This window comes from Xyrauchen texanus, chromosome 14 (genome assembly GCF_025860055.1).
Source record: "Xyrauchen texanus isolate HMW12.3.18 chromosome 14, RBS_HiC_50CHRs, whole genome shotgun sequence".
In the NCBI taxonomy this organism is placed as follows: Eukaryota; Metazoa; Chordata; class Actinopteri; order Cypriniformes; family Catostomidae; genus Xyrauchen; species Xyrauchen texanus.
Genome location: NC_068289.1, coordinates 28205278 through 28232135, shown reverse-complemented (window position 1 = coordinate 28232135; position 26858 = coordinate 28205278). Strand labels below are relative to the sequence as shown.

The 26858-nt window shown below is 37.2% G+C and overlaps 1 protein-coding gene across 7 annotated transcripts in view; it reads right to left on the bottom strand.

Annotated features, from left to right (window-relative positions):
- Nucleotides 1–26858, bottom strand: part of LOC127654643 (dachshund homolog 1-like) — a 169935-nt gene that overhangs the window by 53573 nt on the left and 89504 nt on the right. For 6 of the 7 annotated variants that reach the window (XR_007971956.1, XM_052141874.1, XM_052141873.1 and 3 more), the window contains exons 3-6: nt 19745–19906; nt 3011–3183; nt 2538–2673; nt 1352–1486 (exon numbers count right to left, since the gene is read on the bottom strand). Coding sequence is in view for 6 of the 7 variants with exons in the window: in XM_052141874.1 (XP_051997834.1) it covers nt 1352–1486; nt 2538–2673; nt 3011–3183; nt 19745–19906 (606 nt within the window). In the remaining variant the exon portion in view is untranslated. The remainder of the gene's footprint in view (nt 1–1351; nt 1487–2537; nt 2674–3010; nt 3184–19744; nt 19907–26858) is intronic. The other variant, XM_052141877.1, reaches the window with a different exon arrangement.

Sequence of the window (26858 nt, the reverse complement as noted above, 5' to 3'; positions counted from 1 at the left end):
TCAAACATAGTCTGCAGCTTGAAACTGAACTTCTGATAGGAAGTTTGGATTGAATGCTCTTGACTTCAAAGGAAAGCTACAGGATGCTCCCTTGCTTCGTTGGTCCCTATTTAGTGAATTACTTAACCTCCAGTGTGCTGTCTGTCTGCTCATGTTTTAGAAAAATTCTAAAGGGGCGGTCACACTAGGCTTTGAACACACTAATTTTTTTCGGACAACAATATGAACCAGGATATGAACCATTAGGAAGGGCTTCTGGTGCAAATAAATAACAAATAATATTATTTTAAAAACTGTCTACTAACTTTCCAGCAATAATAAATCTCACATCTTTAAAATTTGCATCCTTTAAATTAAGTAAAAAAGCCAATTAAGCCGCTCTCCTATTGGTCACTCATCCTCTTGTCATTCAAATTTACTGTACAGAGTTCACCAAGCTTGAATTTTGGTACAGAGTTTAGTAAGAAATTTCTTTGCATAAGCGTTATCTGGTCTGGAGCGTTTAGCGTTGAATGGGAGTGAATGGAGCACTAAATGTACTGTGACCAGCCTGTAGGTTGGAGAAGAGGAGTTTTGTGTGGGTCTTAGGGGGATGGAGTTTGTGAACTGGTTTGTGTGTGTGGTTGATGCGTTCTCATTTCATGTTTCTTGTGACTGATTGTGTACTTTGTCTCGATTGACACCCCTGCCGTCTTGGCATGTTTATTATAATATAATCACAATATATGGCGTTCCACAGAAAATTTTTCCTGATAGTTTCATATCGGCTTAGTCTAATTGGTTAAGCCTCTAAAAGAATTGTTTTTCTCAATGTGAAATTGCACAGTAAATATAGGATTTCTAATGAAAACCTTGTGCTATTGTACACCGAGTACATTGTATTTAGCAGAGTGACGTTTCACGATAAATCATTCAAATTTTTAAATTGGATGAAACTCGTATAACTCAAAGAGGTTTCAATGTAAAAACTTAATTATGTTTCTTATCAGATTTTGTTGGCATTTCTCCTAAAGACAAATGTCAATATTTATACAATGATCAATGGAAACATGTAAAACACAGGGTCGCACAAGTATATTCTTCAAAGAATGCATGTCCAAAAACCATGGCACTTTTTGGTACATTTTTGTATTGTGGAATAAATTGAGATTTCAACAGAGTAATAATAAAAAAAAATATACATAATTTAAAACCAAAGTATCAGGGAACCCAATTACAAGACTTCTTCAGAGAACAATTACATTAAATTATCTACATATAAAACAATGGGATAGGTTTGGTTTTCAAATTATTTTCAAATTATAAAAAGATTTGCTGGTTTAAGATTTGTAACAAGTGACTGAAATCTGACCTTTCTCCAGGTGCATTCTCTTGGCCTCATGGCAAATGTCGTGAGTTGCCAGGTCGCCCTCCTTAGGTCCGGGTAAGATGCTGGGAGACAGGCCCAGTAATGCCTGGTTCCTAGACAGTCCGTTCTGGTGCACAGCTTTGAGAAAACAGAGCGAACTTTCAACACATTTTTCCCGTCTCCTCACGCTCTCAATCGACAATGTTAAATACCTCCAGTGATAAATAATGATTCTGGTTTCTTTGGAAAAGACCCTTTCTCATCCAATGGCTGGAGAAGGTGAACATGTCTTTGACTTTCAACTGTTTGTGACTTGTGGTATACCTCATCTCTAAATTAACATGCCAGTCAAACAAAATCACATTTGCCACTCTGTTTGGCACATACAATTCTCAGTGCAGTTCTCTATAACATCTGATACGAGGCGGCAGAACTTGTGAGCAAAAAACTTTCCCCTTTATAGCACAATTTCCTAAAATTTAACTCGTTGATATCCCTCAAATACAATTATCTCAAAAATACTGCAGATAAATGGAACAAAATAAATGCACTCCCAAATTAAAATGTATTTATTTGTCTTTGAATTGTATGCATTTACTGAATTTTTTTTCAACTGTGGAAAACAAAAGAAGATGTTAGGCATAGCGTTTGGGACAGACAGTCCCTAATACCCTGCCTAACATGTCCTTTCATGTTTCATGTAGGCAGGAAATGCATATAGATTTGGAATGACACATGAGTGAGTAAATAATAGAAATTTAATTTTGGGGTGAACTGTTTCTTTAAAACACTGCTCGTAATATAATGTAATAAAACATGGAAGCATATTTTAAAGATGATGCTCAGCGACATACATAGAGGCTCTCTCTGTGATTAAAGACATTGTTTTTATTCTTTAACAAGGCTAATGATGTGTGACAAGCAAGAAAAACACTTAAAATGGTCTGTCTTTGCACATGAAGAGCCAGAGAGGAACTAATGGTTAAAGATTAAAATGATCACATAAATATCCAGGACTCTTTTACATCTGTCCAAAAGAACATAAACTGGGCAGGATCACACGTTTGCAAACAAGAAGCATTTTTAGAGTAGCATTTAGTTGAGTGTGTATGTGATGGTGTGTAGAGAGACTGGGCAAAGAAACTGAGAGACAAAGAAAGTGGGTGAGAGATTTATGAGATGAACGTACGCATTCTGTCGGAAGAGCTCTCGGTGTGCGCGGGAGAGCTGGAGACGCTGCTGCTGCGCTGGGATGAGGGTCGGCTCCCCGGCCTCCTGCCATCTTCCAGAGAGGGGGCAGGGGAGGGACTGTCGGGGACACGCTCCTGCACAGCCAACAGGAAAAACAAACACAGCCACAGTGGCCATTACATGACACACTCTCTGCACTCAACAGCTCTTTATAGGCAAATGCTTCCATGCCACCATGGACAGAGAAGCGTTTATATGCGTGCGTCGTGCTTGTTGTATGCACCATGCCTACACCCCCCACCCCACCCCTTTTCTGCTTCTTGCTTTCATTCCCAGGCTATTGTCTGACAGTCTGCTCCATGCAATGCTGTATTAAAGCACGGATCGCACACCACCCATCCCCTTCCAGGTTTCCCCAATGGCTAATGAGAGATGTGCACGACACAATGAGAGAACGGCGCCGTGGGTTACCTTAATCACTGATGTCACCATTCTGGATGGGGCACTCTGTCCCTGTGCTGCGGCAGCCATATTGGCGATGGTGCTGAGGTGGTTCATCTGACTCATCGCCATGGTGACGGATGCAGGAGGCAGGCTGACAGGGATCAGGGGGTGGGGCATCATCATAAATGGCAGTTCCAAGCCTGAAGATGAGAGAGGAGAGTAGCTGATTAATTAATCATTTTTGGCATTAAGTTCTGTGCAAATGAAAGACGTGTGAAACAAAAAGGAAAGTATATTGCTAAAGAAGAGAGGAAGATTTAAAGGAGCAACTCAATGAATTATTCAAGTCTAACCTATCGTGCGTGCAGCTTGGCTTACAAAGTAAATATCCATTAAATAATAATCTTCACATTACATACTCTATTACATTCAAATTATAATGTATTATTTTAAAAAATACTGTAAATATTGAAGTGCTTTATTCTGTTATGTTTTCAAACCATTATGCTCATTAAAAACATAAATATTCACTTCCTTTTGTTAATAATACATATTCTTATTAATAAAATATATAGTAAAAAACTGGTTACAGCCATAATAACCTAACATAGATTTAAACTAATCTTTATTAAGTTGGGAAAAGGAAAAAATATGGAAATATTTAGCCATTAATAGTAAATGCATTCAAAATATCTGTGGAAAAATAAGGCACACATGAAAGGCATTACATAAAATGAGCAAAAATTAGCCAATTAAAACTAAGTGTGCATCATAGAATGGCTACAAGCTAATTATGAGTATTTGTGGCAGAAACTCCATTATTTGCTTGTTTAACAGAGAGCATTTTGCTTAAACTGTATGACTTCCTTTTTAAGTCCTGGATAGCTACATGGGATTGCAATATTTAAGACATTTAATGCTCGCTTATGATAAAAACTAAACAAAAAACAGATCCCGAATGTAGGAGGACATTTGAATGGACTTTAATATAATCTATATCCAAAGCCGACTGTGCTACGTTCTTAGACAGTGATTAAATAGGTAGAAAGGAAACAGTCCCCCATTTTCAAAGGACATATGCACACAAATAAGGTCACAGCCTGGTGTGTGTCCCTGAACTAAAGACCCACTCTCTTCCACTTGTGTCTTTGAACTAAAGGATCAAATATAACTGGGAAAATTCTGGTCCCGGGTATTCAAAGGCACTCGAGTGCTTGAAAAAAAACTTCAGCGTCTGCAGTGGAACCGGTCGAGCGACTGCCTCGATCAGTCCCACACTTTCCCTTTAACGCCAAGCTCAAGGTAACAGGAACTGAGGGATAATCCACCAAGCAGCTTTGTGTTGTTTTTGTGCACAATATCAGTGGCCAAGGGCTGTGAGAGAGTCAACATCAGTGTTTGAAGAGGAGGGAATAGACAGATGCAAAAAAACTACAACAAAAAAAACACCCCACTTCAGTGTCACTGCTCCTCGGAGAAGCATTGTACATTTCCATAAGAAAGATGACCAGTGGATTTGCAGGGAAAACACATTCCCCAACATTAAAAAGGAGGTGGAGATTAAAAGAATGAGAGGCTAGGCAGCACCTTGCAAAGGCGTCTCTCGTCGAGTGCAGAGTCTGAATCAATTACCGCTCGCAGGACCGGACTCAATTAAAATCTGCCACGGCGCCAGTGTGTGATTGCAGGATACTTACAGCGCCACGTCGAAACAAATTGAGAGAGGCATTCAAGCACGTATCTACCTTTCAGAGCTTTCGAGAGCCGGATTGAGTGCCAGCATGCCTTTGTGATTCACATAGCAAAGGTCTGCCTAGATTTCAGGAAATCAACATTTACAAGAAAGGAGAGAAATATATTGAAGTCTGATATGACTTTGCTTTTGTCATTTAAATGGGCATCCTTTATCAACCCAGCGGTCAATAATGTCTGTTGTGTTGACAGACTTCCACAGAGCAGAACTGTGTGTGTGTGTGTGTGTGTGTGTGTGTGTGTGTGTGTGTGTGTGTGTGTGTGTGTGTGTGTGTGTGTGTGTGTGTGTGTGTGTGTGTGTGTGTGTGTACGACAGCGGGCTTATAGTAGCAGACTTCTCTCAGGGGTCTAATCTCTCTCTTTCTCTCTCGCTATCCCACCTCCTTTCATGTTCCGCCATCCTTAAGTGATGTTTCAGCCATAATGGCCTATTCAAAACTGTAAAAAAAACATGATACAAGCTAAAAGGAGTCCACCAAGGCTTTTCAGACAGCCCAAAAGGCAATGAACTGTGGATGTTTAGAATACAGAAGTCTGATGAAGCAGTCGCATTGTTCATCAATTGTCTTTTTCCCTCTTATGTAGCTTTCTATAAAGTAGTCCCAAAACAAAACCCCTTCAGAAATTGAGAAGGCCGCAAAACTATATTGATGAATCTGCCTTGTTAATAGAAATTCACCAAATACTTTTAAATAAGGTGTCATTGGTTTTGTTCTTATCATGACAACTGCTTTTCAAGGGCAGCAAACTGTATGTCAGAATTGCTGATTGACTGTTTACAGTAAATTATAAACTGGGAAAAATGAAAAGAAAAAAAGTAGAATCACTGATTTATTCTGATTTCAATGGATAAATGGTCAGTGAATGTGTTGATGTGTGTTCTGCCAATGCAGTCAAATTGTTTGGACCTATTGTCTCAAAAATGTAAGTTAATTGCTTATTTTATTTCTTATTTGGCTATTGTTTAAAAGCAATATCACAATCAAGTTACCTGCATCCAAATAAAAGCTTTGCTGATATTCAGTATAATTGTGTAAATATATAATACTCTAAATCTGAATATTCCTGTATTCCACTTGTATACATAGCCTGATATTTTTGTACTAGTTTAATCCTAATTTAATTTGCATGCTTTACAGACTGAGATATTATTGTCAAATGAATGAACTTTGCTAGTTCTTACAGTGGTTTTTAAAGAGACAGATTGAACCAGCCATTGTCTGTTAAAAGCTGGCTTTTAAAGGACTAGCAGGCTGCATTATCCTGTGAGGGAGGAAACTTTCCCTTGACAAAAATTAAACATGCTTCTACTTGGCACTTTATTATCTCTTCAACTGAGTGATTTATTGTTTGTGGATTGAAAGCAAAAGAGGAGGAAAATTAAATTTTCAGCGCAGCCTGGGCCGGTTCTGCCTCTGCTCCTCTGTCCTGGAAGAGCTCACGACAAACAATAATGTCAGCTGTAATTGATCTGAGGTTGCCAGTTAGCCCTCCAGTAAAAGCCCACTATTTAAGCGACAATCCACCCTGCCTGCTTCTCAGATGCTGTCTAATGAAGCTGTCTATCTCTGCTATTTACCTTCTCTTAAATGGATGAGGAAAGATGTACTGTATGAAGCTGAGCCAGGGAAGATTTGCTTTCCTTCCATGAAATAGGACCTGCAGATGCCGTTGGAATGTGTAATTGGCTGCCGAACTCAGAGACGGGGGTTCCAGTGCTAATTAAATGACTTGTTTCTGGCCTATCCATCTTTGTTTGTGAGCGCAAAGCGACAGAGCAGTATGTTGTCAATGCTCTTATCTAAACAGACATTGTTTTGGTCATCGCTTTGATTTGAGAGCCAAAACGTTCTGCCTTTTGAAGTAGCTATTCAATCTGGATAACAAATTTATAATAGCAGACTGTTGTTTTTTACGATGTCCATTGTTATAATGAGGTCTCACCATGCAGTTGCATTTGTCATTTCCATAAACACTAATCTATTAAACCATTTATAAACAATTTTGAAGTCAGTGACTTAAGCAGGAAATTAGAACCACACAAGAAAAAAATAGACTTTTCATACAGACAACGGGCCATGCTATATTTGAATAGTAAACATAATATAGGCTAGTCAAAAATACATTCCGTCTTTTACAAAGAGCAGATCTCCATCTGTGTAAAAGAAGTGTTACTGGAAATGAAAGCATAGGTCCTTCATAAAAAAGACGAAGAGTATAAATTGTTTTCTTATTCCCAGATGGCATAGTCAAGGCTGTTAAATGCTATAACTCATTAAGGCCGTTAGAAAGGAAGGTATTTCACTTTGAAGTAGCCACCCACGGTCTTTCTGTGTCATTGAGAAAAACTTTAAAGTGTTTTCTTCCTTCTTATAATTGTAATGCTAATCATAAAAAATAACATCTTGAATTTTTAATATCCCACCCAAAAATGATAATAAAAAAGAAACAGACCTGTATACTATTACAAAACACCTTCAGACCCATGTGTACGTGATGCAGGCAATTTCCGAAGCCGCAAGCAATTTTAGACGTTGACAGAGAAACTACATCCTTTCTAAATGCATTTATTATGCTCAGTCTGAAGTGAGAGTGCTTAATAAGAAACAGAGGGCAAAGAAAACGTCTATTACACATGAAAGTAAAAAATAATGGTAACAAAACATCTCTGGTCTGATGAGGTAGCATAATTACACAGTCCTGCAACCCCCCACAACCATCAAAGCAAACATGTGGTAGGGATTACGGAGGAGACAGACAGCATTGTTTTATTATTTATTTATTTATTTATTTAGTCTTCCACCAGGAGGAAGGCCCAGCAGCAGTTTTAGCATATGGTGGAGTTGTTTTTTAGTCCAGTGTCACTACCTGTTACCCAGCCTGGCCGACAACAAACGATTTGATGTTCAATGTTGAAGTGCACTTGATCTAAATTTAATGTAAGGTGATAGTTATTGGTTTTCAGTATCATTTAATAAAGCATATCCGGGCAATAAGCCACAAGAGGCCATGTGTTACAGTGATTTTATCAAGGGTATGTTCACAATGTACAATGTGTAAAACACTTTTCCCATAGTAAAATCACTATAATGCACTCGAGTGGCTTATTCACTTATATTTTGTAATATTTAATATTTTAGTCTATTTTTGAAGTTTACACATTTTAATTGTATGACACATAGTCATCAAACTGAATTGAGTAATTTGGAAATAGTTAACATGATGAATTCAGAATAAATGTAAAGTATTTAATACAAATCAATGAGTAATATTAACAGTATGCTTAAATACAGTTTGGTAAATTGAAAAGCAAAAACATTAGCTTTGGCAATAAAAAATCTAATTTAAACTCTTTGTTTAACTCTTATTTTGCTGGGAATAATTTTTTGGAAAGCTACTTTCATAAAAGGACGGTAACACCACTATAATAAAAGACACCATGGGTCAATAAATATTAAATGTATTATGAAAAATTATCTGAATAAACAAGTAATTGCACTTGACCATACACCCATAAAATAAAATAACTAAAATAAAAATAAAACAGTGTGTGTGTATTTAAATATATATATATATGGTTTTTTTTGCACTCTAATCTGTGTCTTGGATAGTATTTTTCTGATGCAATTGAAACTTTGTAATGCAGCAATTTTTCGTACTACCGTCCCTTAAGATTAATCGCTTATGTTGTATTATTCCTCTTTTCTAAGTCGCTTTGGATAAAAGCATCTGCCAAATGAATAAATGTAAATGTAAATTGATTATAGGCTCTTTGCAGTTAACAAGTGACATAGCAACTTGGTTAAAGGTGTTTTACAATAACTTAGAACTATCTGTTTTATCATTTTCAACTGATTGAGAGTCTGTTCAAAGGAATGTTTTTTTTTTTTTTTCATTGAAATCTGAGCTCCATCTCTCTGGTCTTTGTATTTATTGAAATGTCACAGGTAATCATGAAACAAAAACAAACATAAAATATAAAGCCATGGGTGCGCTCTAATCTTCTGTATCTGGTGAGTGCCACAGCTTGGTTTCATATAGGCTGTAACTTGATCTGGTTAACGTAATTATCCACATGGTACAAGATGTGCAGACACAGGTCTTCAGGACACATTACTGAAAGCACACCCAATTTCAGATTTGAATTGGTTTGAGTTTAAATTTGTCCCGTATCATTCTCAATAAACTACTGCTGGTTTAGAGAAACCGGGAGGGAGTGGACAATACTAGCAGCTGTTTTCACTGAGGGTACAATAGATTCAAGCCCAATCAATAACAACCCCCCTCAGGGCTGTGACACCCAGGCAGAGCAAGGGGAATCATTTCCATCTGATACTGAGCAAAGGGTCCGTTTAAAAAGATTGCTTTCAGTCAATGGCAGGCAGTTGTCATTTGACTTGCACTCTGAAATGAATGTATCGAACGGTGTTATCATTCACACAGTGCAGGGGTCTTTGGGAAGGCTTTCCAGGGGATGAGACTGTCTCTTGCAGCATCTGTTCTAATTACAAAATTAGCATCACGTTGCAGAGGCTGCATCTTTGTAGGATTATGAAATTCCTTGTGAAAGGAGATTTGTTATGTTTGTCATACTTCTTTCGTCTAATTGTATTCACTTAAAAATCATCCTTTTTTCTGTTTCAGTATTTTCCACACTAAATCTTAATTAACTTATTTGAAATGAAGTCACAAATATTGTTTAAAATGACTGAATCAACCTGACTACATTACATTAAACAAACAAAACTAATTGTTAAGAGTTAAATCAGGTAGAAATACAGGCAGCTCTTTAAGGTAACAATTGCAGATTACTACACTTTACCTTGGGCCAGTTTATTTTTTTACTATTATTCAGCAGGAACAGCAGTGAGATTAAATGGAGATCAAATGGAGATTTTTGCTTAAGTTTTCTGCTTGTCAGACCAATGTCTTGGTCTTGATCAAACCAATATTCAGAGAGTTTGATATGAACTCAAACATTTCTCTTTTTTTTCCAAGACCACATTATCTGGGATATGATATACACTTTTTAAGCTTTTTTTTAACAGTTTTTTATTTTATTTTAAGAGCTCTAGAGCTATGCGGAGTGCATGTCAATGGGCATGGCCATGAAGTTATGATATTTTCGTGCAAGCATACGCGAAGTCTATGGGTTTTTTGGTGCATTAACTTTGTTAAATGGGACACGCTCCTTTTACACAAATGAAAAATTTGGTTCATGATTCAGATGTAGGCTCTGCAAAATTATAGAGAATATAGGTATTATTAAGAATTTTCATCAACTGACACACAAATCTTGGCCAGTATTATCAGTTATTGTTTCGGAAAGTACTATACTTTTCTACCAGTCGATTGAAATTTGATGTTCCACCATATTTTCAGAGTTTGGATATTAACCACCTTTATTACCACCTGCGATCTCCAAACCCAGAATCCTACAACTGAATTTGGACTGAAAACAGACATGGTTTTGAAACGTCTTAGAGCAATGACCTATTTCTCCGGAAAATAGCAAATTGTGCTTTGTGCCACTTCATTACCATTACAATACACCCACGGTTTGCGCGTTTACACCCACAGTTAGCCCAAACACTACCACCCATACCCACTTGCACAAAAATCGCGCATAGAATTAGTGCTCTAACAAAAATTGGCTAAGATTTAGGGAATTTCACAATCGTAGCATGTAGGACTGTAGGCATGCTGACAAAATTGAGCCCTCAAAGTCAACAGTTTTTATTTATTTATTTATTTTGATTCTTGTAGCATTTCCAAGGAGAGACATAGTTAATAAAGTTAATACTACATGAAACAGAACTCTTTACATCTCTGGAGCTATAAAAGAGCAACCTTTTAGCAATACAAATTTCCTCTATGTTAATATAATGAAAAGATCAAAAGCTCAGAATGCTGTACTTTATATAACTCAAGGCGCTTTTATATATATCCTTGGGATCCTTAAAGGATCCTTGCCCATCCTTTAACCCCGTTACAAATACATAATTCTGTTAACTTGTATTCCGTTACTCCCCAGCCCTGTATATATATATATATATATATATATATATATATATATATATATATATATATATATATATATATATATATATATATATATAAAGCAATATCACATGAGCAAGAGTGTGATATGGCCCTACATCAGCACTGCTGTAATTCAGCCACAGCAGTGCTGATTTAGGGCCATATAGCATGATTGTGAGTGTGATATTGTTTAATACAACAGTTCAATGAACGAGTACATTTGAAAAAAATTAAGTGAAACTGAGTACAATCACAAAAAACACATTTGTGCAACTACTTTCTTACGCGATGGATCAGAATCTGCCGTTGCTAGTTCAAACCAAATAATGCGTCGTAGCCTTTGTTAGTAATTAAAAATGTCACTTTAGATATAGTAACACGATTTCTAAAAGTTCCTAATAGTTTCTAGTTATTGGAGGAACAAAGATGTGTGTGTGGGCATGTTTATGTGGTTTACGAGGACAAGTTTTTAGGTTACAAACTGGTAATTACAAGCGTATTATCCTATAAATGTGGTTTATGAGGACCATTCTAGTGTCCCCATAATTTAAATAACTTAAAAAACATATTAAACAATGTTTTATTGAAAATGTCAAACCGCAGAAAGTTTTCTGTGAGGGTTAGGTTTAGGGGCTGTGTTAGGTTTAGGGGATGGAATCTTTAGATTGTACAGTATAAAAATCATTATGTCTATGGAAATTCCTCATAATGATATGTAGACCAACATCGCCTGTCCCATGTTACACACAAAAATGGTCTTTTGCCACCACCTGCTGGCTAATATATGTAATGTAAAAACAAAAATGTAAAGAGACACATGTAGCTCTTAAAACATATGCACTGCTCATACACTTTAGTTTAGAACGGCACGAACACAAACGGAGTGATACAAACAGTGAAATGTCGGAGTGCTGATGGTGTGAGACCATCAGTACTCATGGAAAGTCTTTCGTCCAATCAGATTCGAGGACCAGAATTAACAGTTTTACATATATATATATATATATACATACCTGTATTTACTACATGGGCTTCTGCTCTACTGTAGCAAAAAAGCAGTCTACATTCTGTAACTTTGGGGTGATTTGTTTTGGCAGAAGGCCTGTCCCAGAGCAGAATCACTTGTCTGGTTCGGGTTAATGGGGCTCCAGGCAGTAAATGATAATGACTGTGCCTTCATTTCTCATGTTCTAATTGCTGCAATGTTATTATCACTGCAATAATCGCTGCAATATTCAGAATGCGCTGCATCCTCTCTGTCATCATAAGGCGTGCTGGTTACATGTCACATGGCAGTTTATTTGTCTACGTAATTGAGTGCAGTGAGATGACCTATCGGAGGAATATTCTAAGCAGTCAAAGTGTGTGCATCTTTCACATTATGGACCGGAGAAGCTTATCATCTGTGAAAGGTTGAATGTCATTTATTACATGTATTGCATTTACAACATGTGACAATGTCTTTTCAAATTGCGCCGATCTCTTCATCCCTATCTTTGCCTCCAAAGGTCACTCAATTCCACTTATAAATGCAACCTGACAGAGATTAGTAAAGAGGGACTCGCAACACACCACGTCTCACCACTGAATCAAACAGCTTCAAATTAATTCATCCAATTAATGAGGAATGAGCTTTAATGTTGATGAGGCCTGACATGTAGATCGGTCACTTGTTTATTTATCCATTTATTTTTTTATACGCCTGCCTTTGTAGTGCGAAAGAAGTCCACTCAAATATTTGCATTATGAGTGTTTTATGTATCATGTTCATGTCAGCTGTGCTCACTGCAACAAAGTGGAGCTGTGCTGCTTTTCTGAGATGATAGAGCATGATACGGATCATTACAGAAATAATGTTTAATCAATTCCCATTTTGTAATCTGTTTCTGCAGTTGTACGCTTTTGTGTACACCAGTGCTTTGCAAAATTACCCCTCCCCCCGACACCCCGCTTCTAAAATCATGCATATTCAATTTTGCTGATGCTTAACTGTCGATGCAAACGGAATTAAAACAAGCAATTCGACTTCATTAAAAAAACTAAGTGATTATCGAGTTATCTTTTGAAATTCTATTAAAATGTGTGATGCTCTCCACTTATCTGTCACCTGCTTCCCAGGAGCACAACAGACTAATAGAAGCGCTCAGCAACGAATGCCCAGGAGAGATGGCGTGTCTCTCTCTAAAATCAGCCCTGCTTCTCATCCTGGTCTCAGAGCTATTACTAACACTTCCTGTGAAGAGCCCTGCTGATGTGTAAGGCTAGACACAACAGCATTCAACAATGTAAACCGACACAGGTGAAGCAGTTTTGGAGAAAATTACTCTGCAATGCTAAATGGATGTGGTTGGACTCAGTCAGTGAGTTCTAAGGAATGAATCATTGCTCTGATTTCTGCCGGTGTGCCTCAGATGTGGCCGGGAAGTGAACAACATGTTTACAGTCTTTATGTGCAGGCGGGAAATTCTCTTGGTAGAGCTCTGAGAGGGAGACATTGGGATATCAATATTCAAGTCCTCCCTACCCAGTATGTGGCAATATGCATGAAAAAATGCAAATCACCAAAAATATAAGAAGATGAATGTGAAAGTGAAAGTAAAAGTAAAAGTGGAGAATGAGTGGAAAATGACTTAAATATTGATCTGTTTCTCACACACACACCTATAATATCACTTCTGAAGACATGGAGTTAACCACTGGAGTTTTATGGATTACTTTTAAGGTGCATTTATGTCCATTTGAGCTTTAACATTTTGGTACATATTCCCTTGCATTGTATGGAATTACGGAGCTGAAATATTCTTCTAAAAATCTTAATTTGTGTTCTGCAGAAGAAAGAAAGTCATACACATCTGGAATGCATTAGGGTGAGTAAATTATGAGATAATGTTCATTTTTGGGTGAACTGTACATATAAGTCACCTGATTAACTGGGCAGAGAGTAATAAAGCCAGCCACAATAAGGAAAAAAGAAACAGAAAAAGTGAAAGTTAGACAGAAATTATAAAACCAAAGCTTTCGGCTGTTTTCCGTTGTCGAGCCACGTTTAGCAGTGCGAGGCCATTAGATTAAAAAAAAACAAAGCACAACCCTTGTTGGATTTGTCCTTCCACAGTGTGGGATTTATTATTAGAAAGGACATAAACAGACTAATTAAATCACAGCAGTCGAGGCAGAGATGACAGCTGGTGCTGTGAGTGACCAAACAGATCCCTATCAAAGAGCAGGAGGCATGGCTCACTCAATCCGTCCTCTATGGGGAGCTATTTTAAGAGGCCCGGCATTGAGCGCAAATGCTTTATGCTAAATGAGGGCTCAATGTACAAGCTGGCTGATAGTAAAGAGGCGACGCAGCCCTGATGCATGATGGATGTGTCTGCTGTAAAGACAATGGGTTGAGGGTCTATGTTTTTTTGATAGGTGTTGAGGAAATGTGACAGTGCTCATTAGACAGATATCGCGCTGCTACCAACATCCTTTTGCCAACATCAGTGTCAGAATGGCTGAAGCAGTGATGCACTGAATTTGTGATGAGATTGTTCTTGACAGTGTAACAACCGCAATAAGAGGCATGAGTCTCACAATTATTAATGTGTTTGCAAGCTTATCCATATTTTTGAATCTATTATAAAATAATAATAATGATTTATGTGCTGAAATAATGTTGAAATTAAGAAAAAATGGGTAATTCTCAATTTTGGCAGGTAGTGCCACAAATCAATACATTTGAATAATTATTCCAATCTTTTAAACACCAGTGGTTGATTGGCTGCACATTTGAAACCACAGATGAGAAGAAAATATTATTTTAACAACTCAATAATAGAAAGCACAATGAAAACAATTTAATCAATGGTGTTGCAACATTTGCAAACTAGAACTTGAATTATAACACCAATAATTGATTCCCCTCCTCCCTGGTGTTTTTTCCTTTTCTCCATTCTCTCCTGTTATGTCATTTGCAATCAATTCCTTCCAGTCTAAAATGATGAGAAGTTTCCTGAGTTTGTTTTTCGTGGTGACTCTTTTACCCCCTCCACCAGTGGAAATTTGCAAGCTGCACCAGCAGCTTTATCAGAAAGGATTAACTCCCATATCCAACCGAGAACACAGATAATGCTCAGTAATTGGTAAAAAATGAAGATGAATGGGACAGCAAGATAAGGACCAATTAGCTCTTCCACGCTTACAGCTGCGGTCTCTCTACAGATCTATCTCTTGAGTGCTGGCCTCCTCCACCAGAAGAAGCCTGGCGGAATTAGCGGCCTAACCTCATCGATGGTGGGAGGCCCACCCATAATCTCCCTCCCTTCACTTTTAATTCTGTCCCTAACATAGACACCTGTCACCAGCCATAACGTGACTCCCGCTTCCCACGTCCCTAAAACACTAAACACCAGGTCCGGGCCAGGTCTGAGCACGCTATCTTGCTAAATCAGAGAAACCCACAAAAACGTGCCCACGCGTGCATGCATGCCTGAAAGTTTGTCGCTTATTTCATTATGGCAGCATCATCTGGTTGGTGATACACACAATTCCCCCATCTAATTACAGAGAGGATTTAAGGTCCATTAACATTGCTGTGGCGAGGAATCAGATGCAAAATGGCACATAGTGGTCACCAAGAGAGATATTTTTTTCATCTCCTTCCATTTCTTAACCCAAAGGCTGCAAATATTATTTTTTTTTTCTTTTCTACCTTCACAGAAAATGGAAGAAATACATACAAATACATAAGCAACCAATTCCTACATATAAATAAGCAAACAATTCCTCTTGTTGGAACAGGCAGGTATTAGTTCACGATTTCTCTGGTGGATAATGAAGGTTTTGGTTTAGGTCAACTCTGTGGGAGGGAATAGATCACTGTTTGTTTCTCATCCAGGCACCGTTTGACACATGTTTTGCTTGGTTTGTGAGCTGTAATTGTGCTATTTCCTGTATGTGAGTCAATGGAACAATCCACATTGTAAGAGGAGGGAACCCCCTTCTCCTTGTAAAAAACTGGGGAAGAATCCAAGGGAACCAAGCACTTTGCTTAATCACGTTCACCTCTGTCTCTCTCGCTCAGGATATTTGGCTGTTTGGCTACAACTTAAACTGGCTGACTGTTTTTCTCTCTTTTTTTGTAATTGAAATAGTATCGCAAGCTGAGGAGGTAGATTGAGTTGAATATTTAATGCAAAAGAAACACAGATAGCCCATCCAATTTATATCAACAACACCAGCGACCCTAGAGGAGAGTATAATGCCCTTCACAAATATATATAATATATATATATTTTCCTACAGTAAGCAACCACCTAGAAATCAGCAAGAAACTTCTTGTAACAGTCAAGCAACTACCCGCAACACCCTAGCAACCACATAGCAACATGCTAAAAACAACGAAGGGCACCTTGGCAACTGTATAGCAATTGCCAGGGGTTCACTCACAACACCCTAGCATTGTGGTGGTATCTTTTGCACAGGCAAGCTCCACAAATATTTTCTTCTGAAAATGTAAAAAAAAGAATAATAATAATACAAATAAAAAAAAATACAATAAATATATAATAATAATAATAATAATAATAATATATGCTAGAAAAAACTATTCATACAAGCTTGAATTGGTCAAAAAGGTTTTTAGAACATGAAATTGGATGAGCAAGGTGATCTAACCTCCTTGACCACAATGGACTATCAGGTTAAGCTCAACCCCACCAGTAGTTAGTCCAGCAGATCAACAATCCAGAACATGCAAAACTAGTCATATCTGGATTTTCCAGCAGGGTTGTTATTATTATTATTATTGTTATCATTATTATAATAAATGGTGGTGGTGTTGATTACACCCTGGTGACATTTAGCAAATACTTTTCGTGCATGTGACTTAATGTCTGTACATAAACCTCAGAGCAGCTGTTTCAATATAGCACAAGCTCATTTCCAGCTGAAGAGTTCCTCTCTTCTGCAGTCATCTTTATATCTGTCAAATAATTTCAGGCTCTGGGCTCCAGCTGCACAATGCGCCTGTAAGCAGGACATAATAGGCATTCACAGTCCAAAGTCATTAGAGCCAATCACTGTGCCCCAAAAGTTAGAAGTCAGCAGAGCACTGTACATAAGAGTTTATTTTCACAGTTTGTCTGTTTTCTCTGGTGCTCTCTTAAAACACCCTGACATGATATCTCTCCTGGTTCTCTGGCGAAGTGACCTTTCCGTTTTAATGCCATAATGATCCGGTGCAGTGAGGGAATTTGCTGGAAGACAAGAATGGAAAACACTGTCTATTTCACTTAAAAAACAAATTTATGTTGCAATTAAAGGCTGAAAGGAGCTTGTTTCTCCCCTCTGGCTGGCTGCATAGAAGCCGCTATATTTCGCCCTCTTATCATGTGGGTGACTCCTATTGGCCATGCCGTCACAGGAGAGTGCTTGATATAAACAAGAGATTGCACTGACATTCAGTAATCAATATTAGGATGGCTTCAGTACCAAACATCATTTGTCTCAGCCTCCATTCTTTTGACCAAACGAAGCATTAATTTAAATCATAAATCTGGGAGTGATTTAAATCCTGGAATGAGAACCGCGCCTGCCTTAATGATTTATTTTCTACATTTCTGCAAGCGAGAGATTTGTCCATACGCGGTGACAGGTCACCTTCAAACGCCAGAGGTAGACTGTTCATCACCATGCAGACTAGCATCTCATCGCTGCGAGTAAATATTAAAGTAAAAGAATCCAATTGATTGTGGATGGGCTAGAGAGGCGTTGCGGCCATATATTTCACTCAGAGCTTCTAATGCCTCTCGAGTTCGTCTCCTTCGCTCACTGCTGGGCCCAGAATTATTATTCTTCAGGGAGTCTGCATGTTCAAGGTTACAATTTAAATTGTAAAAAGATAAAAACAGTTTCTTATTAGCCCCATTGCCGCAGCCTCGCTTATTCTGATTTGCATTTATCTTTATTTTGGTGACTTCGTAACCCTCAGCCGCTGTTAGCTGTTAGATGACCTCAGCTCCATTCACATTTTGTATTTATTTTTTAAATCTGCCTAAACGCTCCATGTTTTGCCAAAACTCGCAGTGTTAAATACAGCAGGGAAATCCTCGACACAAAGTGGATATTCACAATGGAAATCAGACACGCACAGTTCAGCTCAGGGATTATGGTAACTGAATCATTTGTAATGGATTTGTGGTTTAATATAACAGTGTAATTTCCACAAAAAATGGCTTTAAGTAATGTTGCAAAGAGAGAAATCTGAATGTATCTCAGAAACAATTAATTGGAACGGGAGACATTCAAAACCAATTTTCATCACCAAATTGAATTAGCGGCTCGCTTAATAGCTATTAGCTTTGGGATAAAGTGCTCATGGATGCATTTGATGTGTGGTTACTTTAAGAGGGCATTACCTGCTAATGATGAATTTGGAAACAAGCAAACAAACTGACTACTCAAAAGGAGATTGCACAAAGCTTGCTAGTTTCCTTACAGATGCAGAAGTATGGTGTTTAAAGTGCAGATAGTTAAAACAAACATCTCAAGAGTTTTTGCTAGGTAAATACAATAAATTACATTTAGTAACACAACAACAGATCAGTTGCTTCTTAAACAGTTCTGCCAAACAGTATTTTAGTCTTATTCACAAACCACTCACAATCCAGTTAACCAAGTACTAAATGCACTGAAATAGTGTTGTGCTGTGAGTATTTCAAGGGATAGTTCACCCAAAAGTTATTTTATCATTTACTCACCTTCATTCCATCCCAGGTGTGTGTGACTTTCTTTCTTCTGAAGAACACAAAGAGATTTAGAAGAATATATCAGCTCTGTAGTTTCATACAACGCAGGTGAAAGTGATGTATGAAACTTTCACCAAAAATTTCAAGCTCAATTTCAAACACATAAAGGCAGCATAAAAGTAATCCGGTGAGAACAGACCAAAATGTATGTACATCTTACCATTGCAGTCTCTAGGCACGATCATAATTTCAACTGGATTACACTTCCTAGAGCTTGATAGATGGCGCAAGGAAGAGTAATTGAGGTTCAAATAATGATCGCCATGGACACTGTAGATGTCAATATTTATAGTGAAATATTTCTTACATTTTGGTCTGTTCTCACCCAAAAATGACTGGATTGCTTCAAAAGCCATGTATTAAGACACATAATACACAGTATTATGCATTACTTCTATGCTCCCTTTATGTGCTTTTCAGAGCTTCAAAGTTTTGGTCACCATTCAATTGCATTGCATGGACCTTCAGAGCAGAGATATTCTTCTAAAAATCTGTTTTTGTTCTGCAGAAGAAAGGAAGTCATACACATCTGGGAAGGCATGAGGGTAAGTAAATGATAAGAGAATTCTAAACAATTTTGTGTGAACTACTCCTTTCAAGTCATTGTATTATTTTAGCACAAACACGCTTCCTTTCTTTGTAAATTAAGCTAAATTAGCCTGGTAAAAATAACGTTGCGCTATTACTGACTACAGAAAGCAGGCGGTAACTGAATGCTATTAAAAAAAGAGATGTTTTTGTACATTTTGGATTGATCAAGCAGCAGTAACCAGGGACGAATTATGACATGCAAAGGCCCCGGGGCCAATTATCTCCAAGGGCCTCAAGGGGGGGGGGGGCGATCAGTAATCAATCCCTGGCAGTAACTCATCAAATGATAATGAAATAATGGAGAAGCACATTATAACCAGGCATATATCTAGACGTGTAGTTTGTGCATTTTCTGCATTTTAAAGAGTCGATTTAGGTGCCTGAAGTTGGTTGAGCGATGGTGTACAGTCCCAGTAAATTTAGCTTGTTTGCATTGTTACCTCATTTGCGCACTTCCTTTATTTAATAAGATGCTAAAACATCACCTATAGCGCAAGTAAATAAACAATGCTATCAGCGGCTGCAAAAGTCTTGAGTCTGAGTGCAGTGTGGGCCATGAGGCCGGTCAATGGTGACTCACCCACACTGGAACTGAGATCTCCATTCTCTGAGTCTGCACCATGGTGAGTGTGGTTGCTGTGGTAGCTGCTCATCACCTCGAGTTTGATTTTCTTCACCTTCATGGCCTCGGCGATGGCGGCATTGGTGGCAGCTGCAGCTGCTGCAGCGGCGGCTGTCAGACCTGCAGCAGCAGAGTGGAGGGATTGTGTCACTGCACTGTAAGAACGCTGCAGCTTATGTCGGCTTAAAAAAAGTGTAAGGGAGTGCTTCCAGACTAATAATTTTCCAGGAAATTCAATGAATTATTAGATAATGTGTTTTTATTTAAGATAGAATTATATTTTTGGTATTTCTGATGTACCAATATTATCTTTTCATTTTGAACATAGAATTCAGTACAGTAATCATTTATACAACATATTTCAACAACTGTTTTATTTCCTTTGTAAAGAAGACACACTTTGGTCTTCCCAGGTAAACCGAAACTGCTTAACTCTCTGTAACTCTGAATATGAAAACTGAGGTGAGATGGACTTTTATCTTCCATAAAAAATTGTCCTGGTTTATTTACAAAATAACTATGAATATTAGCTTTTCCTACTTTTTGCTTACCATTTATATACGATTGGTTCCACAAGGAGAGCAAATAGCTATATTATAATTTTGCATCATTTAATTTTTTCCCCCGATGTGGAGAAATTATCAAACTGATGCGTCATAGGGTTTGCAATGAAAAGGTGTGTTTCACATACTGATTAAAGCACAGATGTGGTATACAGTAAATACATTTATACAGCAATTACAATTGTGGAAATCAATAAATAATTTCATCTGCGGCTTCTTGATTCTCCTGTATGGCAGATAGAATACGTGTGTTGGCAGGTAGTTTTACTTTGCTATTGTAATCTTAAATTATGCTATCATATAAAAAATTAAAAAATAACTTTATGAAAAAAGGGGGTTTATATCATCATCATGCTCCAGAACAATTTTTTTTATGAAAAATACTATAAAAATAAATCTTAATTAAATTAAATAATTATTGATTATAACAAACTGACTGCTGAAATTTTCATTACATGATTCATTGATAGACTCTGTGTGTGTGTGTGTGTATATATATATATATATATATATATATATATATATATATAGAGAGAGAGAGAGAGAGAGAGAGAGAGAGATTTACCTGTCTCCTTCTGGCCACATCGTAAAACAATTCCTGGATGCACTACTGCACTACTTTACTTCTAAATGAATTTATTTAGTAGATATTTTTATACAGTTGAAGAGAAGTGCTGCATTACAAAGTTCCATGTTTTGCAAGAAAATTACAAGCTAGTAAAGAGCTGTTTTTTTTCTTCACATTTGTATATTTTTTTATATATATTTATATACAAAAATAATAACAATAATGATAAGTAAGAGTTTAGAGGGGAGTCCAGATTATGCTTTTTGATGCTCTAGAATGCCTCTAGAAATATTCTACAAATATAAAATGTAGTGACTTACAGTACGTTACTTTTACACTGCAAAGGAACCACAGAGGCTGCATCAGAGGTGAAATACTGTATGTACCACAAAAAGAAATAAGAAATAATATGATTCATGGTTTGGATATCAAATGATAATTGCAGAAATATTAAATTATGAGTGAAACTATAGAATTATAAATATACACATTTTAGAGTATAAAATGTATGCTCTATCATAACAAAAAGTTTGCTGCATTTCATTTTACAGTATGTGGCATTGCGTATTTACATCTTACAACCAATTTGAAGCTGGCACAAAGTCTACTCAGAGCAGCCTTAACTTGCCTGTGTAAAGACATATTTAGATTATTGGATATTGTGCATTTTGTACATATGTTCCACCAACAATAAATTAGATGCACTGACACATGACTTGAGCAGATACTGTCAACATGTGTGATGTAATTAAGCATAAGATCACTGCTCTTTTACACTCCTTAACTTACTTAGAGCTATAGCTCAGATAAAAGAAGAAAAGTACTTCTAGCTCTGTAACTGCTTGACACAGTCTTTTCTCCCATCACTAGCCTAACTCAGTCTAGCACTTCGTTTTAACTAGAGCATGTCATTTGCATCCCATCACTGACAGTGGTGTTTGCTGTATTTGATTACACTGCTGGCCCCATTGGACTGATGCAACGTTTTTTGCAGGAAGCCTGACTGTCATGTATGTCTTCCCTTATTTCTGTCTCTTTTCCTCTCTAAATGCAAAGATGACACTATTGTGCTTTGATGGTGACAGATGGAGTCAGGAGAACATATCGGGGCTGACATTTTGCCATGGTTTCTGTTTGTAAATAAACGGGTGGGGATGTATGACAAAGTGAAAACAAATAGACTGAAACAGTGGGAAACCAAAGACGTGTTTAAATCACACACACTCACAAAGACATGCAAATGTCTATGACATCTCAAATAAACGCACACTGAATGCTCTTGACTGACTCCAAATCCATTGTCATTCCCCCTGAATGAGTAGGAACGCTGCACATTTTTATGGCTCCAGTGGCAATAATAATTTTTCCATTGTTTGATTTGTTTAAAAGGAGCACCGCGGAGCCGGGGAGATTTGATAAAGAACAGATTCGCTCTCATTTACTCTTTTTCAATGACAAAACACCTGAACAACTCTCAGAAAGTAAAAGAGAGATCCTTGAAAGAGACTTTGAATCCATGAATGAAGATTAATGAAATGCTGTGAATGGATGTATCCAAGCTGTTGTTGGGGGGTTTCCAGCGGTGCTCAGTGAATCCTCTGATCTGTCTCATTTTATACATACAGTGTATTGAAAGTGGAAAGCGTACAATAGACTTTTGTATAAGATTAGGAGGCAAAAAGGGTCCTAGGTTATGGGCTGAGCAACCACAAAATATTAAATGACATAAGTGAACGAGAGGTTTTATATATATATATATATATATATATATATATATATATATATATATATATATATATATATATATATATATATGTTTTATACAATTTGCATGGTGTAAAATATATAGGCTATATATATTTATAAATCTATATTCTTTTTATTCAACAAGAGATCTGAAAAAAACTGTTGCCTGAATGACTTAAAGACAAATCAGTCTTCAGGAAGCCCAATATTTAATTATCATTTGATGAGTTACTTCCAGGGATGGATTACAGACCGGGCCAATATGCTGGATTTGGGTTTACTTGACATCAATCAGATACATTTCTGGGGGCATTCACATAGGTTGCATGTTCAAAAAGCATGCAGGGATATTGAGACACATTTGTTGAACTATTTAAAACTCAACACGTGATCTTAAGAAATGCAGCGCTCGTGGCGTAAAATGCTGAAAAAACAGCTTGACACATGATAGTCATGACACAGTGGCAAAAGACATTAGTCTGCAACATGTGTATGGGTGTAGCAGTGATGCACACTAGGGTGAACCTAAAGGCACGTCTTCTTTGAGAGGGCTTTACCATGCAAACTGTCTAAGGGGCTGTTCACATAGGATGTGTTTCTGCGTTAGAAGCTAAACAGAGTGCAACATAATTTAACAGAAGATGTGTTTATAGGCATATTAACTCACAAATATCATTGCTAATATGAACATTAGCATTCTAAAAATGCAGTGCTCCTGGTGCAGGACACTAAAAAACAGTGAGACTGCAATGGCCAAATGCATAATTTTTGCTATTTGCAATTTGCCCTAGGTCTCTGACATAAATGCGAGGAGAAAGGGAAAAGGAACGATATCGAGCATGTGGCATTCCTACGCCACCTTGCCTCCCCACTAGCAGATAGGCAGATGGCGCAGGCAGCATCGCATGCCACCGGCTTTCTGGGCTTGTTTGCATTTTAAAGTACATCAGTACCATATTGATGTATCGTATATTTCGTGTTGGAGTGGCTGCTCTTGTTTGCTGTTGCATATGCATGTCCTACAGCTGCGAATGGGAAATAACACACCCCCACCCCACCACTACATGCACACACTCATAATAAATATGGCCTCCAGTCGCACTGAAGGTCAATCTTCATTTGCGTCTAATGGGAGAGAGTCAACTGTTTTCTAAATGAGATGTATGCATAGCAGAGACCTGGGGAGAACATTAAGAATACAATCACCTTTCGGTTGTTTGCACGATAAAGAGAAGCATTCAAGGAAATTTTTGGTCCAGCAATACTCACTTCAGCAATGCATTAAACACTGTCTTTTGTTCTCATTTATCAGCTCACTAAAATGGACATGCCAGTGTTGAATATCCTGCAGGTATGAATGTTATCAATAAACAGCTTACTACAATTTCATGCTTAATTAGCTTATAACAGTATAGTCTTGTGGTTCTCAACCGGTCATGGGACAGTTCTGATAGGGCTGCTAACCAATGTGCATAGTTATGATTGCCACATAAATACTTATCAACTTTTACAAGGAAAGAGAACATGCTTCATATATCATTTGTGGTTGAGGTCAAAGTTCATGTGTCAAATAAAACTCAATAATATTTTGGCGAGAAGTCACTTGGGAGAAGCTTGCCAAAATACATTTCAATGTTTGATTGTAAGGTCATTTTTGTTTACTTTTATGCAACAAACAATTTTGGTACTGTGTTGGGCTGCCACTTGATGGCAAAGTAAAATCTGGTTCATGAGGCAAAACCAGTTAAGATCCGGTATAAGCATTTTAACACATGCTTATGAATAATTTTCTATATTATAATTTCATATTGTTCATTTCATATTAAATTCAAAGGGATTTAAAGAATTATCTTATCATTTACTCACCCTCATGCCATCTGGGGCTTTCTTCTTTCTGCAGAACACAAACAAAGATTTTTTGAAGAATATCTCAGCTCTGTTGATCCTCAATGCAAGTGAATGGTGAACAGACATTTGAAGCTCCATAAATCAAATAAAGGCAACATATATGTAATCCATAAAACTCTTGTGGTTAAATCTACATCTTCAGAAGCGATATGATACATTTTGGTGAAAAACAAATCAATATTTAAGTTGTTGTAACTTAAATCTCCACTTTCACAAAACATTTTTATTTTTATTTTAAAGTGAAAGTGGAGATTTATGGTAAAACAATTACTTAAATATTGATCTGTTTCTCACCCACACCTATCATATAGCTTCTGAAGACATAGATTAAACCACTTGAGTTGTATGTATTACCTTTATGTGGCCTTTATGTGATTTTTGGAGCTTCAAAGTCTAGTCACCTTTCACTTGCATTGTGAGAATCAACAGAGCTGAGATGTTCTTCTAAAAAATATTTGTTTGTGCTTGACAGAAGAAAGAAAGTCATACAAATCTAGGATGGCATGAGGGTGAGTAAATGATGAGATCATTTTTTGGGTGAACTATCCCATTAAGATTTGTTTATTGTTTTGCTCGAGCACAAATACGATCCATCTTAGCTACAAGGGTGTTTGACTGTAACAATACGTCTACACTAGAGTACCGGTAGCCATTAATAAACTGTTCTTTATATCAGCAACAAGTCTACTTGCTGTGCCCTCGCATGTCCATACTCAATTAGCATTCATTAGTATTCAAAGCACCATTAGCAGTTTGCAACGTTTTTACTTATGAAAGTCACCTTTAGATTCAGACACCCATGTCTGTTTTCGCACAGACAAGTGAATCTCTTTGGCCATATATAAACAGTCGAGCCTAAAAGAGAGAGTGAGAGCAGGCAGATGGAAGATGGTGGCGAGGGGAGGGGACTCTGTCCGACAAATAAAGAATCGCATGGTACTGTCACACTGTGCACAAAACAGAAAATAATAAAGATGGGGTCTGATCGTAGCCCTTGGAGCAGCTGTCATATTAAATAATAATGAAGGATCTATTAATATGCAAAGGAACCAGCAGCAGACTGGCTTAACGCTGTCATGCCTCTGAATATTGTCAGAATGTTCATTATTAATTAACATAGGGGCTGCCCCATACCTGCTCAATGTCAGAACATTCTTATAACAAATAAGGAATGTACTGTACTTCCACTAATAGTGTAATTAAATTAAGATCAGATTAACTTCACATCAGTACACAAAGAGTGACTTAACCTTGCTGATGATAAGCAAGTGCTTATCTACTGACTTAACATTTAGGGCTTCTAATAGAGACCAAGGCCAATTTACACTCTATTTACTTAGTATGCTTGCAGAGATTAACCAGTTTTGGTGATTATTGAGAGCTGATTGTAAGAAAAAGTTGAGGTTGTGCCAACAAGGACTGGGTGAACTAATATAACTGGATTGTTCCATCTGTATTAGAGCCAAATATTGCACATCAATTATAGATGGCACTAAGCTACTGGAACTCAGAGTGAGGACAGTCACATTAGGGTTGACTGATTTGTTTATGACAGTATAATCTTGCATCTGTGTGAAGGGCTACATGTTTCATTAACCTCTTTGTGTGTCTATTCTCCCACTCTAGCAGCATTTCAAGTTGATTGTGAGTGTTGCCACCTAACAACAGATTGATGGAATGATACTCTGACATCATTTCCTGCTTGGCTACAAAACAGGTGTTCAATTCAATTGCATTAAATAAGTCTTTTTAATAAAACAATAAAACATGTTATATTATGAAAAAATAACATTTCTTTTTATGTCTGTTTCTGTTAATAAAGTTCTAGTTTTGCTAGCGTTTACCTTCTGCTAGCTTTGTCTTGTGTGCATGGATGGTATAAACATATCTGTAATATACTTGACCTATTGTTAAAGCCAGGAGTCCCAAATTTAAGGTTTTATTCACTGATAAACTTCCCCTCTGCTGCAGCTCTCAAATCTCAGTCTCCATTCCACATACTGTATGTATCCCTACTGCCACACATGTTCAGTCAAATGACACATGTCAAACATGGTGCAATGGGTTTACGCACATAGACATGAACTAGAAAAAGTTCGTCGAGACAAACTTTAAGTTGGCTTGTGAAAGTTTGGACCAGAACGTTTGAAGTTTAAAGTAGTTTGAAGTTTAAATTAGTTTATAGTTTAAATTAGTTTAAAGTTTAAATTAGTCTAAAGTTTAAATTAGTTTGAATTTTAAAGTAGCTTGAAGTTTAAATTAGTTTATAGTTTAAATTAGTTTAAAG